Genomic DNA, 19118 nt, shown 5'->3' on the forward strand with positions numbered 1-19118 from the left:
TGTCATCCAGACTGGGGCCCGCAGTGCTCAGGGGCAGTGGGAAGGAGGAATAAAGGCGCTGTGCTCCTTTGCCTTGTGTGCAGGTGGTCTATCAACGGGCGGTCATGGCGGTCGGCTCGCTCACCATCAATGAGGAGCGTTCTGAGGTGGTGGACTTCTCTGTGCCCTTCGTGGAGACGGGGATCAGCGTCATGGTTTCAAGAAGCAACGGCACGGTCTCACCTTCTGCTTTTCTAGGTATGTGAACGCCATGGTCGCTGCCATTTACCTATGAGGAATTATAGGTATTTGTCTTGTTGGCTCAAAGGATGGAACCAAGGAGGACCTTGCTCACTTCCATTTAACAACATCAGTGCATTCCAGAGTGTGTCGTATTTGGTGTGTTTCTTTTTCTTAGGTTTATTTTTGAGAAGGAGAGACAGAGACAGAGCGTGAATGTAGGAGGGGCAGAGAGAGGGAGACAGAGAACCTGAAGCAGGGCTCCAGGCTCTGAGCTGTTAGCCCAGAGCCTGACGCGGGGCGTGAAGCCACGAACTGTGAGATCATGACCTGAGCTGAAGTCAGACTCTCAACCAGCTGAGCCACCCAGGCACCCCCAAAGTGTGTCATATTTGAATGATCCCAATTCACATCCCCCCTGTCACCCCATTAACATCTTTCATTTATCTCTAACTTGGAACTATTGGCTGAAAATACAAGCATGTATTCAGATACTGGTCTTGATTGTGTGCAATGTAGATTAGTAGATATATGTCTTAGAGCCTTGAAAACATTTAAAAAATAAATCTTCTGTCCGTAGTTCATTTAAATCAGCCCATACGCCTTTATATGGTATCCTCATTCCCATCTTCCACCCCTCGCTGATGTGACAGCCATTTATTTACTGGCTGTAAAGGTGAAACAATGATGAACGTGCCGTGATTTATACCAGCACTCTGATAAACCAAATAGAGGTAGCCGAAAGAGCATACACTGATTGAAAATTAATGGAATCGTATTTTAAATGTGACTGTCCTTCAAGCTGAATGGTTTGGAAGGGAGGAAATTCCTTACTCTTAACTATTCCATAAATGTATGTTTTGACATAAGTTTTGTTTTGTTTTGTTTTGCTTTTTTGTCATTTGTGTTTGTGTTTTTGTTTTGGTCTGTTTTAGAGCAAGGTAGATCTCTATTTTCTATCTTGTTTTCCTTAGCAGTGTCAGTATTTATGCATTAAGTAGCCTGACTACAGGTGTAGAAACTGCATGAGACATACCCAAGTGTTATTTTTTTTTTTCTTTAAAAGATGGTATTGTGTGGAGTGTTTGGTTACCATCAGTGGTTTTTGACAGTAGCTATCTTGAAGATGGTGGGATTTAAATTCCCTTTTCCTTGGCACCCCCATCAGTGGGTTTGTCCCAGATTTGGGAAGGTGAAATTGAACATTGACCCCAAAAGCATTTTTCCAGACACACACACACACACACACACACACACACACACACACACACACCCTTGTCTGGTAGAGAGCTAAAACTTGCAGACGAGAGCCAGTCTGTGGACATTAGCTCCAAGCCCATAGTCTTACTTGTCCACCATCTTCTTTTATATGTCATGGCGCATCCGGTGAAACCGTCTGTGTTTCATTCCCTTCAGTGGAACATTGGCTAACAGGATTTTGGGTGCCGCCTCACTCACAGAGACCTATGGATTTGCCATTTTCGTTTCTGATAATCCATTTAAGCTGTTGAAATCCTTACCACTCCCTGGATTTGACTCCTTGCTTCCATTCTCCTACCTTTGTTGGAGTAACATGGACCTTGACACACACACACCTCATTATGTTCCTTTTGTGCCTTTGTCTGATATGGATAATGGACCCATATCTTAACAACAGAGCTTCACTACACCAGGAGAAATGCAGCCGCCCAATAGAGACGACACGGGCAGAATCTTAACGATGATTGGGAGACCCTCATGCACAAGCCACTGCTTATCACCATCTCCCATTACCTGGCAGACTCTGTAACAGAGCTCTTTGGCCCTGGGGGTTAAGAAAAGGTTGGAGGAAGTGAGTTCATGGAAAGAATGGAAAGACATGTGTTTCGTTTCACAAGTTGTTGACATACCTCCATAGTGAGAGAACATTTTTTCCAATTCAATCAGAGAAGAAAAAAATGCCAACAACTGGCTTGTCTCATAAAAAAAAAAAAATGGGTTGCTGATATCAAATCTGGCCTCAACCCAGTTTCACCTAGATTTTTATCTTACCTGCATTAGTTGCACATTTCCATAAAAAGTCAAGCATTTTTGCTAAGTTTAGCCAAGCCTCCTTACCTGCCCCCCCCCTTATTCTTCCTCCTGTATCTTTAAAAATAAAGTAAAATAAATTGCAGCCAGAGGAAACTATTTTCAAAGCAGTTTTTACACAGTAGGCTTAATATGTTTTCTAGTCACTAAATTACATCCCTGTTCGATTCACTGTGCACCCCCTTATTTACGGCCATTATCTGCAGGTTTTGAAAGTCATAATGAGCCATGCTAAGCTACATTTTTCCATTCACTGGCTCAGTCTTCTGGAAGAGCCCAAACATTCAAAATCTGATTGCGCTGCTCTTCATTACTTCCTGTCCTCTCTCCGCTAACTCCATTAACTCACGTCGGAAACGCTTGCAGGTAAAGCCTCCCAGGCTTTGTGTGCAAACGTAACCAGCCACTCTTCAAGGACAGAGGTGGCGTCTGGTGCAGTATTTTCATTCATTTACTTCCAAAGACTTTCCAAGCAGGTTGGATTGTTTGAGCCAAAGAAATGCTGATCTGGAGCCTCCTAGATGGAAGCCCCTTCATGGACAAATGTTGAATCTGTTTTAAGCCAGTCGAGGATGTAATCCAGAGCTATCCCAAATGCTTCTGGGTCATTCCTTAGACACTATAGATGGTGCTTCACCATTATTCCAGTGCTTTTCTATGTTGTGGTGGTGGCGGTGGTGTGTTAACAGCAATCCTTAAGGGCACTTCATAGGCACCTAACTTATCAAAACCAGAACACTGGGGGCGCCTAGGTGGCTCAGTCGGTTAAGCAGCCTACTTCAGCTCAGGTCATGACCTCGCGGTTTGTGGGTTCAAGCCCCACATCGGGCTCTGTGCTGACAGCTCAGAGCCTGGAGCCTGCTTCTGCTTCTGTATCTCCCTCGCTATCTGTCCCTCCCCTGCTCATGCTCTGTCTCTCTCCATCTCAAAAATAAACAAACATTAAAAAAAATTTTTTTTTAATAAACATTAAAAAAAACTTTTTTAAAACCAGAACACTAGAGCAGGATCCTTTTATCTCTCTGCCATGCTCACGAGCCAAGGGGCAGGTGTCGCTTCCAAGTGGGGAAACGTCTGGGATCAGTTGCTTGATCAGGCCTCCACCTTACTTTTGGAACAGTTAGTGTCAGCATTAGGATGCATCAACTGCCAAATGAAGCCATGTGCGTGAAGTATTCAGTGAGGATGGCCCCTAATGTGTTGTATCATGTTACTGCCACCTGCACTGGCAGTGAAGTTATCCGATGAATAAATGTGCATGTTTGAAACCAGGACACCTTTTTCAGGACCACGAACAGCACACCGCTACCGCCATTGCCACTGCTGTTTCTGGCTTTACCCGCGGAATCAAATAGTGCTTCCACTGGATGTACTGTGTGTGTGTGCACAGCAAACTTCACACACCATCAACTGCTTTCCATGATTGTGCTCTTTTACTCATCATGGTGACCCTCCTCCCGTCAGATGCACCATGCCATTAACATACCCAGCTTGGAGAATTAGTTCACCATTTCTCTTCTTGAATATTGAGTGCGTTTAATCTCCTAATTATTTCTTTATTTCTTCTCCCTTTTGGGCGCACCTCAATACCCAACTGCAATGATTTCAGGGATATAATATTGTTATTACCCAAGCTAATTTCAACTAAGATATATCATGGTTGCAACCTCATTGATTTCTTCCAACTCACCATGTGTTATTTAACCTAAGTAGCCTGTGCTGGTACCTGATCTTTTTTAACATATCTGCACCATGGAAACTGCATTGCAAAGCATTCCTGCCAGTTTTTAAATTATCCAATGTAGTTAAAGCTTCGGACGTATTAGTTTCTTGTTATATAGTAAGCTCATTAAACTGGAATTTATGATGACCCCTAGCTGTGTTAGGTAGTCACAGGCTTTAGTGATAGGGTGGCTTGCTACCAGCCTAGTTCTTTATGATTACTACCAGCTTCATCAGAAAAACAATTTAAAAATAATAAAATGCCTACTATTCAGGGTGTTATTGGGCTTCTTATATTTTACCCTCAGAAAATGTTTGCTTGTGATGAAAAGGATTATAACTTTATTGGTACCCAAGGGCAGTTTCTTCCCAATGATGCATTCAGGTGGAGATATGTTCATTTTCCAAAATTTTTGTCTGTGTTGATTTTCTAGCAAATCTGTGACCTGTGTGAATACAATGGCTCCATTCAGCCCATTTTCATATCCTCAATCAGACTGAATATAAGCGTTAATTTATTTTACATAAAATCTCTTAACTTTCTAGAGCATTCTAAGATTTAGAACCTTGTGACTTGGCCTGGCCTTCTGAGACATCCATATGAAAATGAGCTGATGTAAACTACTTTTAGGGGAAATTACCATCTCTCCAAATACTCCTTCATTGTCTCTCTTCTTTGAGCAATGCTTTTTTCACCCAATTACCATGCGAATATGATATCCTCAGTTGACTTTTCAAATGCATTCAAGCCCATTTACAGCATCAACAAGATTTTAAAACTGTAGAGATCTCATCTGTCTGGAGCAGACGGCAGAGAGGAGAGTGTGGTAGTCCGAGCAGTGGTGGCAGACGTTGACCTTCCAATATTGATTGCTGTCAGCCCCCTGATTTTACACTCCTTTTCTACCAGGTTATAGTGTGCCCTTTCCTTCTTGCATTCCCCACACATCGTCCCTCCAGCATGTAAGAATCCGAGTGAAAATAAGAATAAAACCCATGCTGGTCAGCAGAAGGCTTAGAATTGACTCTTTGGGCCGGGTCTTGCTTCCCCATAGCATTGGTCCCCAGGATGATGCTATAATCATATCAGACCCGACGGACTCTCTATTTGCTTTCTTTTTCCCATTTGTTTTTACTTTCCTTGACCCGATTCGGACGGTGTCCTATGCTCTTCTCTATTTTTACCCTGTTATGTACAGTCTTGTAAAATGCCTCACATGTTCTGCAGCATGAAGAATGGTGGAGACGTATGAACCGACAGGGATTCATAGCTTCTTTTGAATGATCAGATGCTCATGAGGGAGGGGTGAGCCTGCCAACAGACCTCTGGGCTTCCCGCTGGCCCTGGTTGTGAGGATCCGCAAACTGACCGTGTTCCACTCCTCTGGCCTGTTCATCCGCAGAACCGTTCAGCGCCTCCGTGTGGGTGATGATGTTTGTGATGCTGCTTATCGTGTCCGCCATAGCTGTTTTCGTCTTTGAGTACTTCAGTCCCGTTGGATACAACAGGAGCTTAGCCAAAGGGAAAGGTGAGACCTCCCTCACACTGACCCTGTTTCATTGACTTTCGACAAAGATTTCAGGTGGAGAGCACATCCTCCTGTGTGGGCTTGCTCTTGGGTTCCATGAACGGTGCCAGGTCACCGATGCTACTGGTAACCCTGTACACTTTGCAGGTGATTCACTTCAACTAAAGAGGGGATCAAACAAAACGGAACACTTTTAATCGTGTTATCCTGTGGCAGTCTGTCACCGTTAGGTGGAAACCACTGGCGATTTGTTGAGAAAGCAGATTCGAAAAAGTTTTTCTGGCAATTAACATTTAAAATCTGTGTCAGAAGAAATGTTCAGGTTGTTTTGAGTCTCGACTTCAGTCCGGGCAGAGGAAATGGCTTTTATAGATACTAGTTTAAGAACATTCTCCAGACTACTGAATCACACTTGAATTCATTTGACGGTAAAAATAGTTATAAAGTGGTATTTTCCCCCAAAGAATTACATTTTCCTCTTGATAGTGCCTGACCTTAGTGCATTGTACTTGGTAAAGCTGCCATCAGTAGATAGAAAATCGCAATGGGAGACATTCATTGGCTATAACTTATTAAGAGGCCCCTGTGCAAACCAATATTCATGTTAGAGACATAAACACATTACATCACTCTGAGTGACTCTTCCTCAGTGCACAGCACGTTCTAAGTGGATGGCCTCAGGAAGGCTGCTTGGACCAAATCCCTTTCCTGAAAAATGACTTAGGTTGGTGGAAGACAGTAGGCATACAGCCATTCAACATCAGGGTGCTTCAACTTGCCACATATTCTTCTCCAGAAGATTCACTATTGGAAACGGTCAGCAGGTCATGGGAATCTGCTAGGAACTTAGTTTTCTTGAAATCCTCCCACTTCTTAACCACTGAAGAGTGATGGTAACTACATGAACCATCTCCAGTCAAGCTAACATAGTGAAAATGCCATAAGTAATCATAAATTGTGTTTTAAATGGGAGAATCACCAGCCTCCACTAAAAGGGCAATGGAAGTAACCAGTACAGAGGTTCCAACAGAGTGGGGTCTGGGAGGGTTTTCTGGGAGTGATCGCACCAGAGTGGAGCCTGTAGTTACATTCGTAGAATCAAAGTTTGTGCTGTTTTGTGAATTCATGCATTTCTCTGACGAGTGTTTATTGAGGAGGTACTATGTCCCAGGCCCTGTGCTAGCACAGAGGGACAACATGATAATCTGGGTGGAGACTTCCTGATTTCCCCCCTCCCCCTGCCGGGGAGCTGAGAACTTACTTGTGAAGATAACACACGAACACGTAACATTAATAATCACAGATGGTAATAAGTGTCAAGGGGAGTAAAAGACAAAGTGAGGTGACGGGTGGGGGCACTGCTTTAGGTAAGGTGGCCAAGCAGGGAAGAACTTCCGGAAGACAGGACATTGGAGCTGAGGACCCGAAGGAGTGAGAAGTCATGTGAAAAATGGAGGGACAAGCATTTTGTGCAGATGGAACAGCAAATACAAAGAAAGACCTTGACGGTGAATCAATCTGGATGAAACAGAAAAGACGTGAGTGAGAGCGGTGGACAGTGATACAAGATGGCGGGAAAGGCGGGACGAAACATGTACAGCGTAGGAGGATCACGGGGCTGCTCTCTTGGGATAATGAGAAGGGCAGGCAGGAGTGGAAGGAAGGTGCTAGTTTTCTGAGAGAAAGGATTACAGTGGTTTGGACTTGGCTGGAGATTAGTGGATAAATCAGGTATATATCTTTCAAGACAAAAAAAAAACAATCCAGAGGCCGTCACATGCAACAACTCCTTCTCTGGCCAAAGCTCACACTTGGAAGACTATTGTAAAGCAAGGAATTGAGCAAGCAAACTCCCCAGTCCTTCCGTCGCCTCGAGGCTTTTTGTTTCCTGCTCATCTGCTTGTGGAAACTCCAGACATGACAGCTACAGGTTTCTTTGTGCAAAATGGCTTTCTGTTACATTTCCCGGCACGTTATGGGGAAGGTTTTATGTCCGGCTCAGTAATAGTATTCATGAATCAGAAGTTCACAAAAGTCTTGGGCAGAACCCCTGCAGCTGCCTATTTCTGATTCCCAAATAGCCATCACTTCTGGTCAGCCTCATTCCCTAATAAAATTAAGTAGTTCATGAAGTTAACTGGATTGACTCTAATTATTATTTTTTTTCCTAAGAGTTCTTGGCATCTTGGGAATAAGTCCAGAAGATTATAAAACTAGGCAAAGAGAAACAGAAGCGCTTGAGATTGAGAATAACAAAATTAATTGCCTTCCCTTTGATGTGCTGTATAGGGTTATTATAAATATTGCTGCAGCCTGGGTTTGGCCTCCAGTGTGCGGAAAGCTTGCTTCTCCCAGGCTCCCTGCCCAGAACTTCATACCACCCGTCAATGATTCACTTCTGCTACTTTATTTATTGCCCACTCTGCTGCTGTTGCCAACCGAAGTCTGAGTAGATCATTTTTTCATATCTTCATTTACTTAAATGACATAAAAATTAACCTTCTGTTAAAGGAAGTCCTTTTTCCCATGAAATGAAGGCATAAATTGATTTTTTTCCCCCTTGTGCAAAACAGACACGAAAGCCGAAAGGCTTGCATTTTACAGCCCGCAGATCCCACCCCCACCCCAATATATTGTGCCATGTTGTTCTGCCTCTTTTGTGAAGATTGCTACAAAGAACATTTAAGAATCTTAAAAGGGACACGTAGCTGTTGCGGGGATACACCGAGGAAGAAAAAGTGCTGTGATATCAGAGTTCATTTTCCGTGACCTGCAACCAAATGTCTTTCATCTGTGAAGTGGTGGGAGAATTCAGCTGTTACTCGGGTTCCTTGATGTCTCCAATTGCAGACAACTGAAAAGTTGGGTTTAATTCCTATATTGTGCACACTTTACGTCTGAGTTTGAACAGGAGCAGTTGCGAGGGACAATTGGATTAGACTGCCACACGTCAGTCCCACTGGACCGCATGGTTCTTACCGGTAGCACGGCCTGTGAGAACTGAAGCGACCCCACACATGCATTTCTGCAAGCCTTGCTAGGCTGATTAAGGAGATTGGCTCCCCCAGATGGAAATCGAATCCAAATTTAAAACCACATTTTGCAGAGCCATTTTCTTTTCCTTTCTCCCTTGGTTTTTTTTTTATTATTTATTTCAATTTATTTCGCCTTCTTTTAAGAAATGTGGCAAAAAAAAAAAATCCAGCTAGATAGAAATGTGGGGGAAATGCTCATTTTTCAAGATGCAGGGAGTGTGGTGGCTGTGGTTCTGGGACAATGAAGTACCACTGTGAGACGGTCCCGTCTTCTGGCACCCGGCAGGATTGCTGGCAGCCGCCGCATTGCCCTTTCGAGAAAGTTCTGAGAATGTCCTTCCTGTTATTCGCAGCACCCCATGGGCCTTCTTTCACGATTGGAAAAGCTATATGGCTCCTCTGGGGCCTGGTGTTCAACAACTCCGTGCCCGTCCAGAACCCCAAAGGTACCACCAGCAAGATCATGGTGTCCGTGTGGGCCTTCTTCGCTGTCATCTTCCTGGCCAGCTACACGGCCAACCTGGCCGCTTTCATGATCCAGGAGGAGTTTGTGGACCAAGTGACCGGCCTCAGTGACAAAAAGGTAAGGTCACCTTACTTCCCTCACTGCCCGAGGGGCTGATCTTAAATGCTCTCTTCTCAGAAGGGCCCATCCAAACCCATCAACTCTAAAGCACAAAGCCAGAGGGTTGGGTTGTTTTTTTTTTTTTTTCTTTTAACTTAAATTGGCATCTTTCTAAAAATTTTAGAAACAGAACCTGAGGCTTAGCCCTCCCAGATCTAAAAGATTCCGGGTCTAATTTGGAAGCACCGTTTCCCCAAACGGTCATCTGTCATATTTAGAGATCCAGCTCAGGCTGGAGTTCTCCCCGTAAGAGAGCGCGTGGTGTTGGAGGAGACCCACGAGGCTGGACAAGGAGAAACTTGGGTGGGGTGGAAGTGGGGTGCTCTGAGCCTGTAGCGACGTCCCCGTTCTCTGGCACTGGTTGAGTCTCTAACGTGCCCCACGCCTGGATTTCTCATCTCTGACACGAAAGAAAGTCGTCTCTAAGGCCTGCCCAGAGACAAACTAACAGCGCCTTTGTACCCGTGGAGCCGGCCAGCCCCACAGTCTGCATTCCTGACTCCCCTGAAATTTCCTCAAGGGCACAAAAGGAGCAGAGAGGCTTTTCATTCGCCACCGGCTCCTTTTTACTCAGACGCCTCTCCAGCCCTCCCTCTCGGGGCGGGGCCGTGCTTCCAATGTCACACCTGCTGTCTCCAGTCTCTGCTAGAATGTCACAAGGGAGGCGGGGTGGGAGTGGCTGTTCAGAAAGGCACCCAGAGGAAGAAAAGAGGTAAACCGGGTGCAGCCTTCCGTTGAAATTTTAGGTTCGGGAAGCAAATCCTGACTTGCTAAGCTCAGCAGTGTGGGGACTGCTGCCTCACAAAGATTTTCTGTCTCGCGTACGTGGATAATTGTCTCTCTTCATAAAATCTCACCAGCATGTCTTGCTGACTTAAGTCTACATGTATTTTGGCATTCGTCAACAAACCGCTGAATAGAAAATCAACCATGAAAGGCCCTAACAGCTTATCTGTGACATATGCCGTGGTTGAAAGAGGTAGAGAGAAGGCCTGTCATCAGAAAGATGATGAGTGGCAGGGGTGAGTGGTTGGCCTCTCTCTGAACGCTTCCCACTGTGGCGGGAGTAAATGCCACTCTACCATGGCGACAGAGCCCTCTATTTATCTGGTGCACCCCTCAAGTGTTCCCTCCCTCTTGCTCGCACAGCCCCCCTCCCTGTGCCCTCAGTACCGCAAGCAGATTTCCACCACAGTGCCCTTGCACTTGCTCGGCCCTCTGCCTTGAATGTTCTTCCCCATCATCCATGGCTGGCTCCTCCTTGACTTTCAGGTCTTTTAGGGAAAATGTCACCTCTTGGGAGGGGTGTTCCCAGCCACTGTGGCGAACTTGGCAGCTTGCGCTCATACTCCCACGATACTTCAGTTCTAGTAGAGAAAAATAAACAACACACGCATGAATGTAAATGGGGAACAAAATTCCAGGCAGGAACAAGATTATCAAGGAGCTAAAACCTGTGAGATTAACGTTGACATGGCTGGAGGGGCTATCAGGGGAATGCTTAGGAGAGAGTTCTCTGGCACTTAGCAGGTGCTCGGGATATGTTTGTTGGGTGACAAATGCATGCTGTGTAGGACACTGTAGGCATCTCACCTGGGTCTCCTGGGATCCGTCTTCCAGCTCCGTGTACCCATCCCACTTTTGCTGACAAAGGCTCATAAGGGGGATCTTCACAGGAGGATCACCTTGGGGCACTAGAACGGTAAACTTCTGGAAAGGTTAAGTTCCCCCAATCCCTTCGGTTACCTCTAAACAACAGCTAACCGGTGTGGGAGCACAAAACTCCAGCCGTTCCTTTGCTTCTGGGCAGGGCAAACTCAGAGGTGCGATTTACTCCATGCTTTCATAGTCACGGAACCTGGCTGTGCCTCCTCATTCCTCCCTGACGTTTAGGAGAAGAGATTGTAGCGAAAGAGGCAGACAGCAGTCGTGAATGTGCCTTGTAGTCCATGGAATCCCCCACGGCCACCGGCACCGGTACGTGCCTCCCGTCACATCAGGGGAACGAAAATACGGTTCCCCGAAGAGGCAGGTTGAGGTACAGCAGAAGCATCGGGAACCAGGATTTTTCAGGAAAGTAGTTCGCAGCCTATTTTGCTTTTTGTTGCTCTTTTCAAAGGCAAGGGTGAGAAAAAAAAAAATCCCTTGCTACGTAGTTTTGGGTCTAAATAACATGGCCGCTTGTGGGAGAACTAATTAGAACCACTAATAATTTGACTGACCTTCTCTGGCTTTGAGACACCTCGTAACAGATACCACATCCTCATGGGACCCAGCTCAGCTCCCAAGCTCAGAGCATTAGTGGCACGCAGATAGTTCGTTTAATTAAATGTTTGCTACAATTAGATAAACAGCAAAATTCTTGGAGTAAATAAGCTAAATGCTCCCAGAAGAGTAATAGCAGATACACCGAGAAAGTTTACAAAATAAAAAAATCTATATGGAATCAATTTATTTTAATACTGTACACACTCAGGGTTTTTTTTCCTTTTTTTTTTTTTTTTTAAATCATGATTACCTGTGTAACAACTCAGGTTTATGATGCTTTTAAAGCATTTTGCAGTCTTAGTGCTTACTGGGAAAAGCACCGTTGAAGCCCGTGGCGCACTCAGATGAGCTCGGGCTTCGGTTCTAAATAGGCAGATTCATAGGTAGATGTTCCCCTAGGAAATACTAAAGAAAAGTTGCAATGTCGATGGGGAAGCTTCCCAAAAAGGGTGGGGGAGCTCCAAGGTGAATGTAGTGGCGAGAGCAATGCCAGGTTTGGGGTCAAATGAACCTGCGTTCCAACCCTCGACCTTGCCATAAAATGGTTGTATGGCCTTCGGTATGTCAGTATCCCCAAGGCTTAATTACCTAATAGGAGTGGGGGCGCCTATTAATACCTTTCTGGCAAGGTTAATATGAGTATTAGCAATAATCCTCACACCGTGCCCGGCACTTGGTAGGTTGTCCTGTTAGAACTGCTAATTCCTCCTTCCAGCATCCTCCTCCTCCTCCTCCTCCTCCTCCTCCTCCTCCTCCTCCTCCTCAGCCTCGCTGCCTCATGAGCTGTTCCGCACCTCTGGGGGCTGGGAGCGTCGCTGCACCAGCTGGCCTCTTGTGACAATGGGGGGAATTCAGGAGCCTGCCTCGGTAGCGGAGCCCACGAATGTGTCCCCGTGGAGTTGTGCTGTCCCCGAGTGCTGCGGTTCTGTTGCTGGGTGGGCACCGGCTGCACAGAGGCCTCTGAGCCTCTCCTCCCTTCTAAGGGCCGCAGTCGGTTGATGCTGACCTCCAGAAGCTCGTGGGGCGTCACCAGCAGTTGCAGACCATACTTGAAATACAGCTCCACGTGCCAGTGACCCTTATCTGTAGTCACAGAAGACAGATATATTTTTAATTTTTTTTTTAGTCTTTATTTATTTTTGAGAGAGAGCGAGAGCTCAGTGCAGGGTGGGGAAGTGGGAGGGGCAGAGATGGTGGGGGGGAGGGAGATGGAGAATCAGAAGCAGGCTCCAGGCTCCCAGCTGTCAGCACAGAACCTGACGTGGGGCTCGAACCCACAAACTGCAAGAACATGACCTGAGCAGAAGTCAGACGCTCAACCAACTGAGCCACCCAGGCGCCCCTAGTTATTTTTAATAAATGTGTAGTTTGGATGTGTAAGAGGAATAAAGAAATGTCCTGGTCCATTGCCACCTTTGCCCTAAGCATTTTATTCCCCAGATCTGCATCTGTACTTGCTCTGTCCTGAAGGGCTTGCCTTGTCTTGCCCCCTTGGATGACTTCCAGACTTGTTCACATACTGGATGGGAGAAAAGTTTAGAATATAACCCTCCTAATCCTTTGTTCTCCAGATTAGAAGGAAACTGGCTCCATTATTTGGCTAAAGTCACTTTGGGTGACAGCAGGTGATGAGGCAATGTGTATCAAGCCACGTATTCTTTGAAGGACCAAATGATTAATTGCAAAATCGGTCCCCAGTTTACACATAGAGAAACTGAGGCTTGGAGAACTTAGGCAGCTGCCCCAAATGACTCAATTCCTAAGGGGCAGATGAGGAGCTGAACTGTCTAAGCCTAAGACCAAGTGAAGGCAATGAACTTGACCAGGGAGTATAGTCTTCAGAGAGAGAAGCCCCAGGGAGTTCCACTGACTCCCTCCACCCCCGGCATCGTGATTACATTGCTCTGTGGTCTTGCTGACCATGGATATCTCTGTACCACCCTTTCCTCTGCTACAGCCCACATCTGTTTCGTTCTCTTTGGACACAGAACTCTCTGGGAGAAAGTTGCACAAGAAATCATTTCTGAAAACTACACGGACGATGTCCTCAGTGGGAGGCCCCAGGATTTAAGAGATGACCCACACTTGCCTCTTGTGCCTACGGTCTATTTTTCACACTGTAGGTCCTAGCTTTTTAGTGAGCCCTGAAATTAATGTAAGGGTTGTGGCCATTAAAGAAATAGAACATCTCAGTGACATCAGAATAGATCACATGTAGAAAGAGTGCAGGGAAGTGGCACGTGTGTGTGTGTGTGTGGACAGGGTATACATGAAGAATGTCCTAGTCCATAGAGTGTGTTTTGAGAGTCATGCTGTAAAAAGTTTGACAGCCTTGGGGCACCTGGGTGGCTCAGTCAGTTAAGCATCCAACTTCAGCGCAGGTCATGATCTCACTGTTCGTGGGTTTGAGCCCCACGTCAGGCTCTGTGCTGACAGCTCAGAGCCTGGAGCCTGCTTCAGATTCTGTGTCTTCCTCTCTCTGCCCCTCCCCTGCTTGTTCTCTCTTTCTCTCTTTCTCTCTCTCTCTCAAAAGTAAATAAGCATAATGAACATAAAAAAAAATTTTTTTTTTAAGTTTGACATCCTTTACTCTAGTGGGAAAGGTTTTTGGATCTCGGTGCTGGGCTGAATTTTGTGGGGGTGATGGTACAGTTAAGGCCTGAGAAGTGTGGAAGTTCACCACTGAGGCTGAACATCTGCCTCTGTCACTGTGCAAACCCAAGGTAGGGACCAAAGCAAACCTGTAAAGAGCTACGTGGCCCCTCTGCTGCAGACGGGGAGTGAAGGGGACGACATCTGGTCAAGTGGACCATCTCCCATGCCTCTGGAGATCGGAAGCAGCTGACACAGCACCTGGATTTATACAGAGTACTTACCTGTGTCCCCAGAGCAGGCGGCTGCCGTGCCCACGAGCGGGGCTGGCGCCTCTTCCTCTTTTGGTGATGAATTGAGGCACTGCCCGCCAGAGGGAGTGCAAAGAGCATTTTGTTGTTCATGTGCGCGCACGCACACGCACACACACTCTACCAATGCAAGGCACCCAGCAGGAAGATCTCATTTGGCCAATGTATGGCCACGTCCCCCCAAATGCAGTGGTGGCTGCTTATTACACAGCGGCTTGCCTAACTCAGGGGACACGATTTTCAAGTGGAAATTTTAATTAACGGTGAAATGAAGTGTGAGTCTGGAAGGAAGAATGATGGTTGTGGTTGGTCTGGCTCGGGTGAACTTGGATGCCTTCTCCAGCAGTTCTTAGCTGCGTGTAAGACATGCTGACCTAGAAGCCTCAGATGCCTCTGGATCCTAGCCCCGGTGCCGCCATGGGTTTGCTGGGCGTCCTTCCCTTCTGTGGGTCGCACGGTCCTCCCTCTAAAAGAGGAGTGGTTACTAGCGACGGACTTTGTGGAAGGACAGAGTTCAGACTTTAACCTGAGGTCAGGCATAGGTGCGATGGAATTCTGGGCTGCTGCTTGCAAGCAGTGTGATCCTAAATAGGTCATGTAACCTCCCTCAGCCTCAGTTTCCCCATCTGTAAAATGGAGCCTCTAAGATTTGTTACCTGGCAGGTTCGTTGTGCAGATTAAATGCTCCAGCATCTGTAAAGTCCTTGGCACAATGCTGGCCCTAAGCAAGTCCTCAAAAAGTGCCAGTCATTATCATTACTGTATAGTTCCAGAATTTCCTATTTCATGGAAAAATGAAGCCCAAGTTACTTTTTTTTTTGTCCATGCTGATAATAAAATTGAAAAGTAATAATAACTATTTTTGAGTGCTCATTCTGTTGCAGGCACTATTTTAATTACTTGACAAATTTTAACAATTTTAGAATGCCCCACTAACCCCTACAAGAGGAGTACTGATCTGGAAAATAAATGGAGGCAGTATAAAGTGACTTATCTAGGGTCTCATAGTTCATAAATGATAGAACCTGATTTTTTAACTTTTGAACCTGAGCTCACACTTGTACCTATTGCCCTCTGCTGACTCTAGATTTTAATTCTGTTTCTGGGACTCAGACCTAGTACTCTTGACTCCTACTCTCGCTGGGCTGTCCCAGGCACTGCACTTATGAACACAATATCAGTCAATCAGGGAAGACAAGTGGAGCATGGACAGCCAACCTTAATGGGGGCTTGAGAGCCATTCAAGATATGGGCATCCCCAAGAAGCTAATGGTTCCAGCTCAAGAAACGTTCGTGGAGGCTGCCATTATGCCTGGAATATATTAGGCCCCCAATAAGTGGGCCATGCATGAATGATCGAGTGGGGAATGAGTAAATGGCAAACACAGAGTTACTGTAGGGGAGGAAACATAATTTTCCCTCTACCCTTGTACGTTCTTGGCTGAGACACCTCTGTAACAAAAGACAGATGAACAGGAGAAAAACAAACAAAAGTTTAATAGCATGGATACATTCTGTAGACGTGGGACATGCCCAGGAAAGCCAAGTAACTCTTTGCAATAGCCCAAGCCACCAACTTGACCACTGTCACCAGCTAAGGACAAAAGAGAGACACGGGGGGCGGGGGTGAGGAGTCCTGTTAGGGGAGCTTGTCAGGAAAAGCACAGTAAACAAGGATGAGGGCTGTTCTATAGACTTAAGTTGGTGCCTTCAACAATAAGAGTTTCTAGAGATGAGCCATCTTCCTTCTCTAGGTGCTGAGAGGCAGACACCCCTACCAATATCAGTGTGTCTCTTACAAAAGGGCTTTTACTCTTCAGACCTTGTCCTGTGTCTGCTGTTTGTAAAAACAACCAGCCGAAGAGAATCCTTAGGCCAAGGAGGCGTATCCTGGCGTGATACATTGAGTTGTTCATCATTGCCCAGGGGCGGTCATGGTAATTGTGAATGAGGTTCAGACAAGGGAGTGATTGGTGGGGAAAACAGAGAAATTTCATGAGAAGGTAGATAAAATGAACCGAGTTAAAGTAACACCTTCATTTCGGCACAGTTAGTGTTTCCTGAGCACGGCCCGTGTGCCCACCGCAAGGCCAGTCTATAATGGGGCCGAAAAAAGTTAATCCAACAAATGCCTGTCGCACACGCAGCCAGGCCCTGTGCTCGCCGCTGGGGGGAGAGTTGGGAACGAGACAGACACTGTTTCTGACCTCTCAGAGCTCACGGGCCAGTGGCAGGTGGGATTAAATAAAAAAGGAAACAGAAATGAATGGTTTTTCAGCTGTCCTGTGCTAGGGCGTGCATATGTTTAACTCCCGACACAAGACACAATGGTGGCTGACTTCTCCTCCTTCTTTCTTTGTCTCTGTCCTGTCTGTCTGTCTGTCTGTCTGTCTCTCCAGTTTCAGAGACCTCACGACTATTCCCCACCTTTCCGATTTGGCACGGTGCCTAACGGCAGTACCGAGAGAAACATTCGTAATAACTACCCCTACATGCATCAGTACATGACCAAATTCAATCAGAAGGGAGTGGAAGATGCCTTGGTCAGCTTGAAAACTGGGTAAGGATGATGGGGATTTGTTTTCTTCTCTGCAGGCCTGCCAGCCCATAAACCTCACAGAAAATGACTCTGCGTGCCTTGGTGCTTACCTGCCTTCGCAGCGGTGTTTTCTGGAAAGTGGCTGTGGTTCAGATGAACCCCACGTGAGGGCTCTTTTGGTTAATCTCATGAGCACCACAGGTTTCCTTCTGAGTCGTGTTAAGGAAACACAAATCCAGGACCCTTGAAAATGCAGAGAACCAGAGGGGTTTCTTCAACTGATAAAGAAGTTGGTGCAACCCTGTGGGATATTTCAGCCAGAGAGAAAGATCTAAAGGGTCTGTTAGCCTCTCGACAGTGCTGAAAACAGAGTGCTGCAGACTTTTATCTGATTTGGGGTAGGAGTTTTTGGCGAGTGGCCGTATGTAAAAGCTGATAGTGTAGCACTGACGAAGCAGAAAGGAAAGCTGGAGAGAAGAGCAGCGTCTCTAAAGGTGCAGCCGATGTCCCCGTCCACCTGTTGGCACTGCAGAGTGTAGCCTACTCGGAGGGAGGACCTGCTGAGAAAAGACCGCAGAGGCTAGGATCTTGGGAGGTGAAGCTGGAGTGTGCCTCTCCTCCCCCTGTTGATACCGTGTGTGGCTTGGGACAGACGCTGAGTTGTTCCCAGCCTCATATGTAAGATGGAAATCCTAACGGGACCTAATTCATAGGGGTTTTGTGAGGATTGAGGGAAGATGTGCCGGAAAGCATTTTGCACAGACACGACCCGACTGCCAGTGCTCTTATTTGGTGTAAAGGTTAAATTCTCTTCTGTGGCCTCTTCAAAATGCTGAGGATGTGCAAGATGCGTCTTGGGGGGTGTGAGACATGACTGTTGTGCATCATCCCGTAGTTTCGTCCACAGCCTCTTCCTTAGGGGCCCTGTCTAAACCCTCAAGCCCAACCTCCGCACGATTTCCAGGAGCTTTGGCCGGTCGCATTTTGTCCCTTCAGTCTCTTTGGAATCTCTTTGGTATCTCAGCAGGGGCTGGGACAACACGTCTTGAGAAGTCGAGGCCATGGCTTACCCCAGACTCGTTCACGTGCTGCGCATTCTAGCTCAGAGTGATTTTTAAAACATCTCATCGAGGCCGGACACAAATGCAGAGAAGATACACACATTAAGGACAGTGCTTGACAACTTTGTCCAAACTGACCATCCGTAGCCAATCCCTAGAAACCCTGCCACGCCCTTCCCCCCCCCATCCCGCCACCAGCCTCGCCACCGTAGACTCATTTGGCCTGTTATTCTAGCATCTCAGTAAGATCACACCGGACATCTTCTTTTCCACTCGCCTTCTTTCAGCCCAGCAGTCTGTTTGCGAGATCGCCGCGTGTCACTGCAGGTCTGTCATTGCCGTGGCGGTGTGGAAGTCCACTGTGGGGACATGCCACAGAGTCATCCTCGTCTGCTAGTCGTGAACGTTGGGGTGGCATCCCATTCGGGGATGTTTGGGGTAATGCTTCTAGGGGCATTCTCACACATGCCCTCGCTGCACAAGGGAGTACACCGCCCTTGATACATACTTAAGACAGGAATCGCCGAGCTGTAAAATGCATGTGTGTTTGATCTCGGTAGATACCAGAAAATTCTGATGACTTTCCAGTTGAGCCCCAGATATGGGTTTTGTATGTTTGTTTCTGCCATGGTCTTTTCTTCAACATACACTGTCGGTTTGGACGGACCATGAACACAAATGTGGATGACAGTGGTTAGAAAGAGTGAGTGGAATCTCGCTGGCCCCGTCCCGATCTATCTGTCACCCAGTGCAGCAAATGGGTTGTTTTCTTGCTTTACCATTTTTTTAAAAAAAAAAACAATATGAACAAAAGGGAGTCGAGGAATGGAAACGGTTCCTAGCCATAAATCGTACACATTGTTTTCTGGAAGCCATAATAATTACGACGTCCATCCCAGCAAACCTGGGCAGCTGGCAGCTTTACTCTAGACTCAGTTTTCCATGTGAGAAATAATTTGTGCTATTACAGCAAACTCAGAAACCAGAGTTGGAGGAGTATGAGTCTTTTTTTAAAAATATTTATTTATTTATTTATTTATTTATTTATTTATGGAGAGCGAGAGAACACAAGCAGGGGAGGGGTACAGAGAGGGACACATAGAATCCAAAGCAGGCTCCAGGCTCTGAGCTGTCAGCACAGAGCCCA

General features: G+C 46.4%; 1 protein-coding gene and 1 non-coding gene across 2 annotated transcripts in view; one reads left to right on the forward strand and one right to left on the reverse strand.

The window, feature by feature from the left end:
- Positions 1–19118, forward strand: part of GRIN2A (glutamate ionotropic receptor NMDA type subunit 2A) — a 368706-nt gene that overhangs the window by 297836 nt on the left and 51752 nt on the right. The window contains exons 8-11 of the mRNA XM_040459051.1: positions 84–237; positions 5415–5540; positions 8929–9158; positions 16771–16931. Coding sequence (XP_040314985.1) covers positions 84–237; positions 5415–5540; positions 8929–9158; positions 16771–16931 — 671 coding nt within the window. The remainder of the gene's footprint in view (positions 1–83; positions 238–5414; positions 5541–8928; positions 9159–16770; positions 16932–19118) is intronic.
- On the reverse strand, positions 12722–12806 carry TRNAR-UCU (transfer RNA arginine (anticodon UCU)). The gene has a single exon. It is a non-coding gene; the product is annotated as a tRNA-Arg (tRNA).

This window comes from Herpailurus yagouaroundi, unplaced genomic scaffold (assembly GCF_014898765.1).
Source record: "Herpailurus yagouaroundi ecotype Mexico unplaced genomic scaffold, PumYag 222, whole genome shotgun sequence".
NCBI classification, from domain to species: Eukaryota; Metazoa; Chordata; class Mammalia; order Carnivora; family Felidae; genus Herpailurus; species Herpailurus yagouaroundi.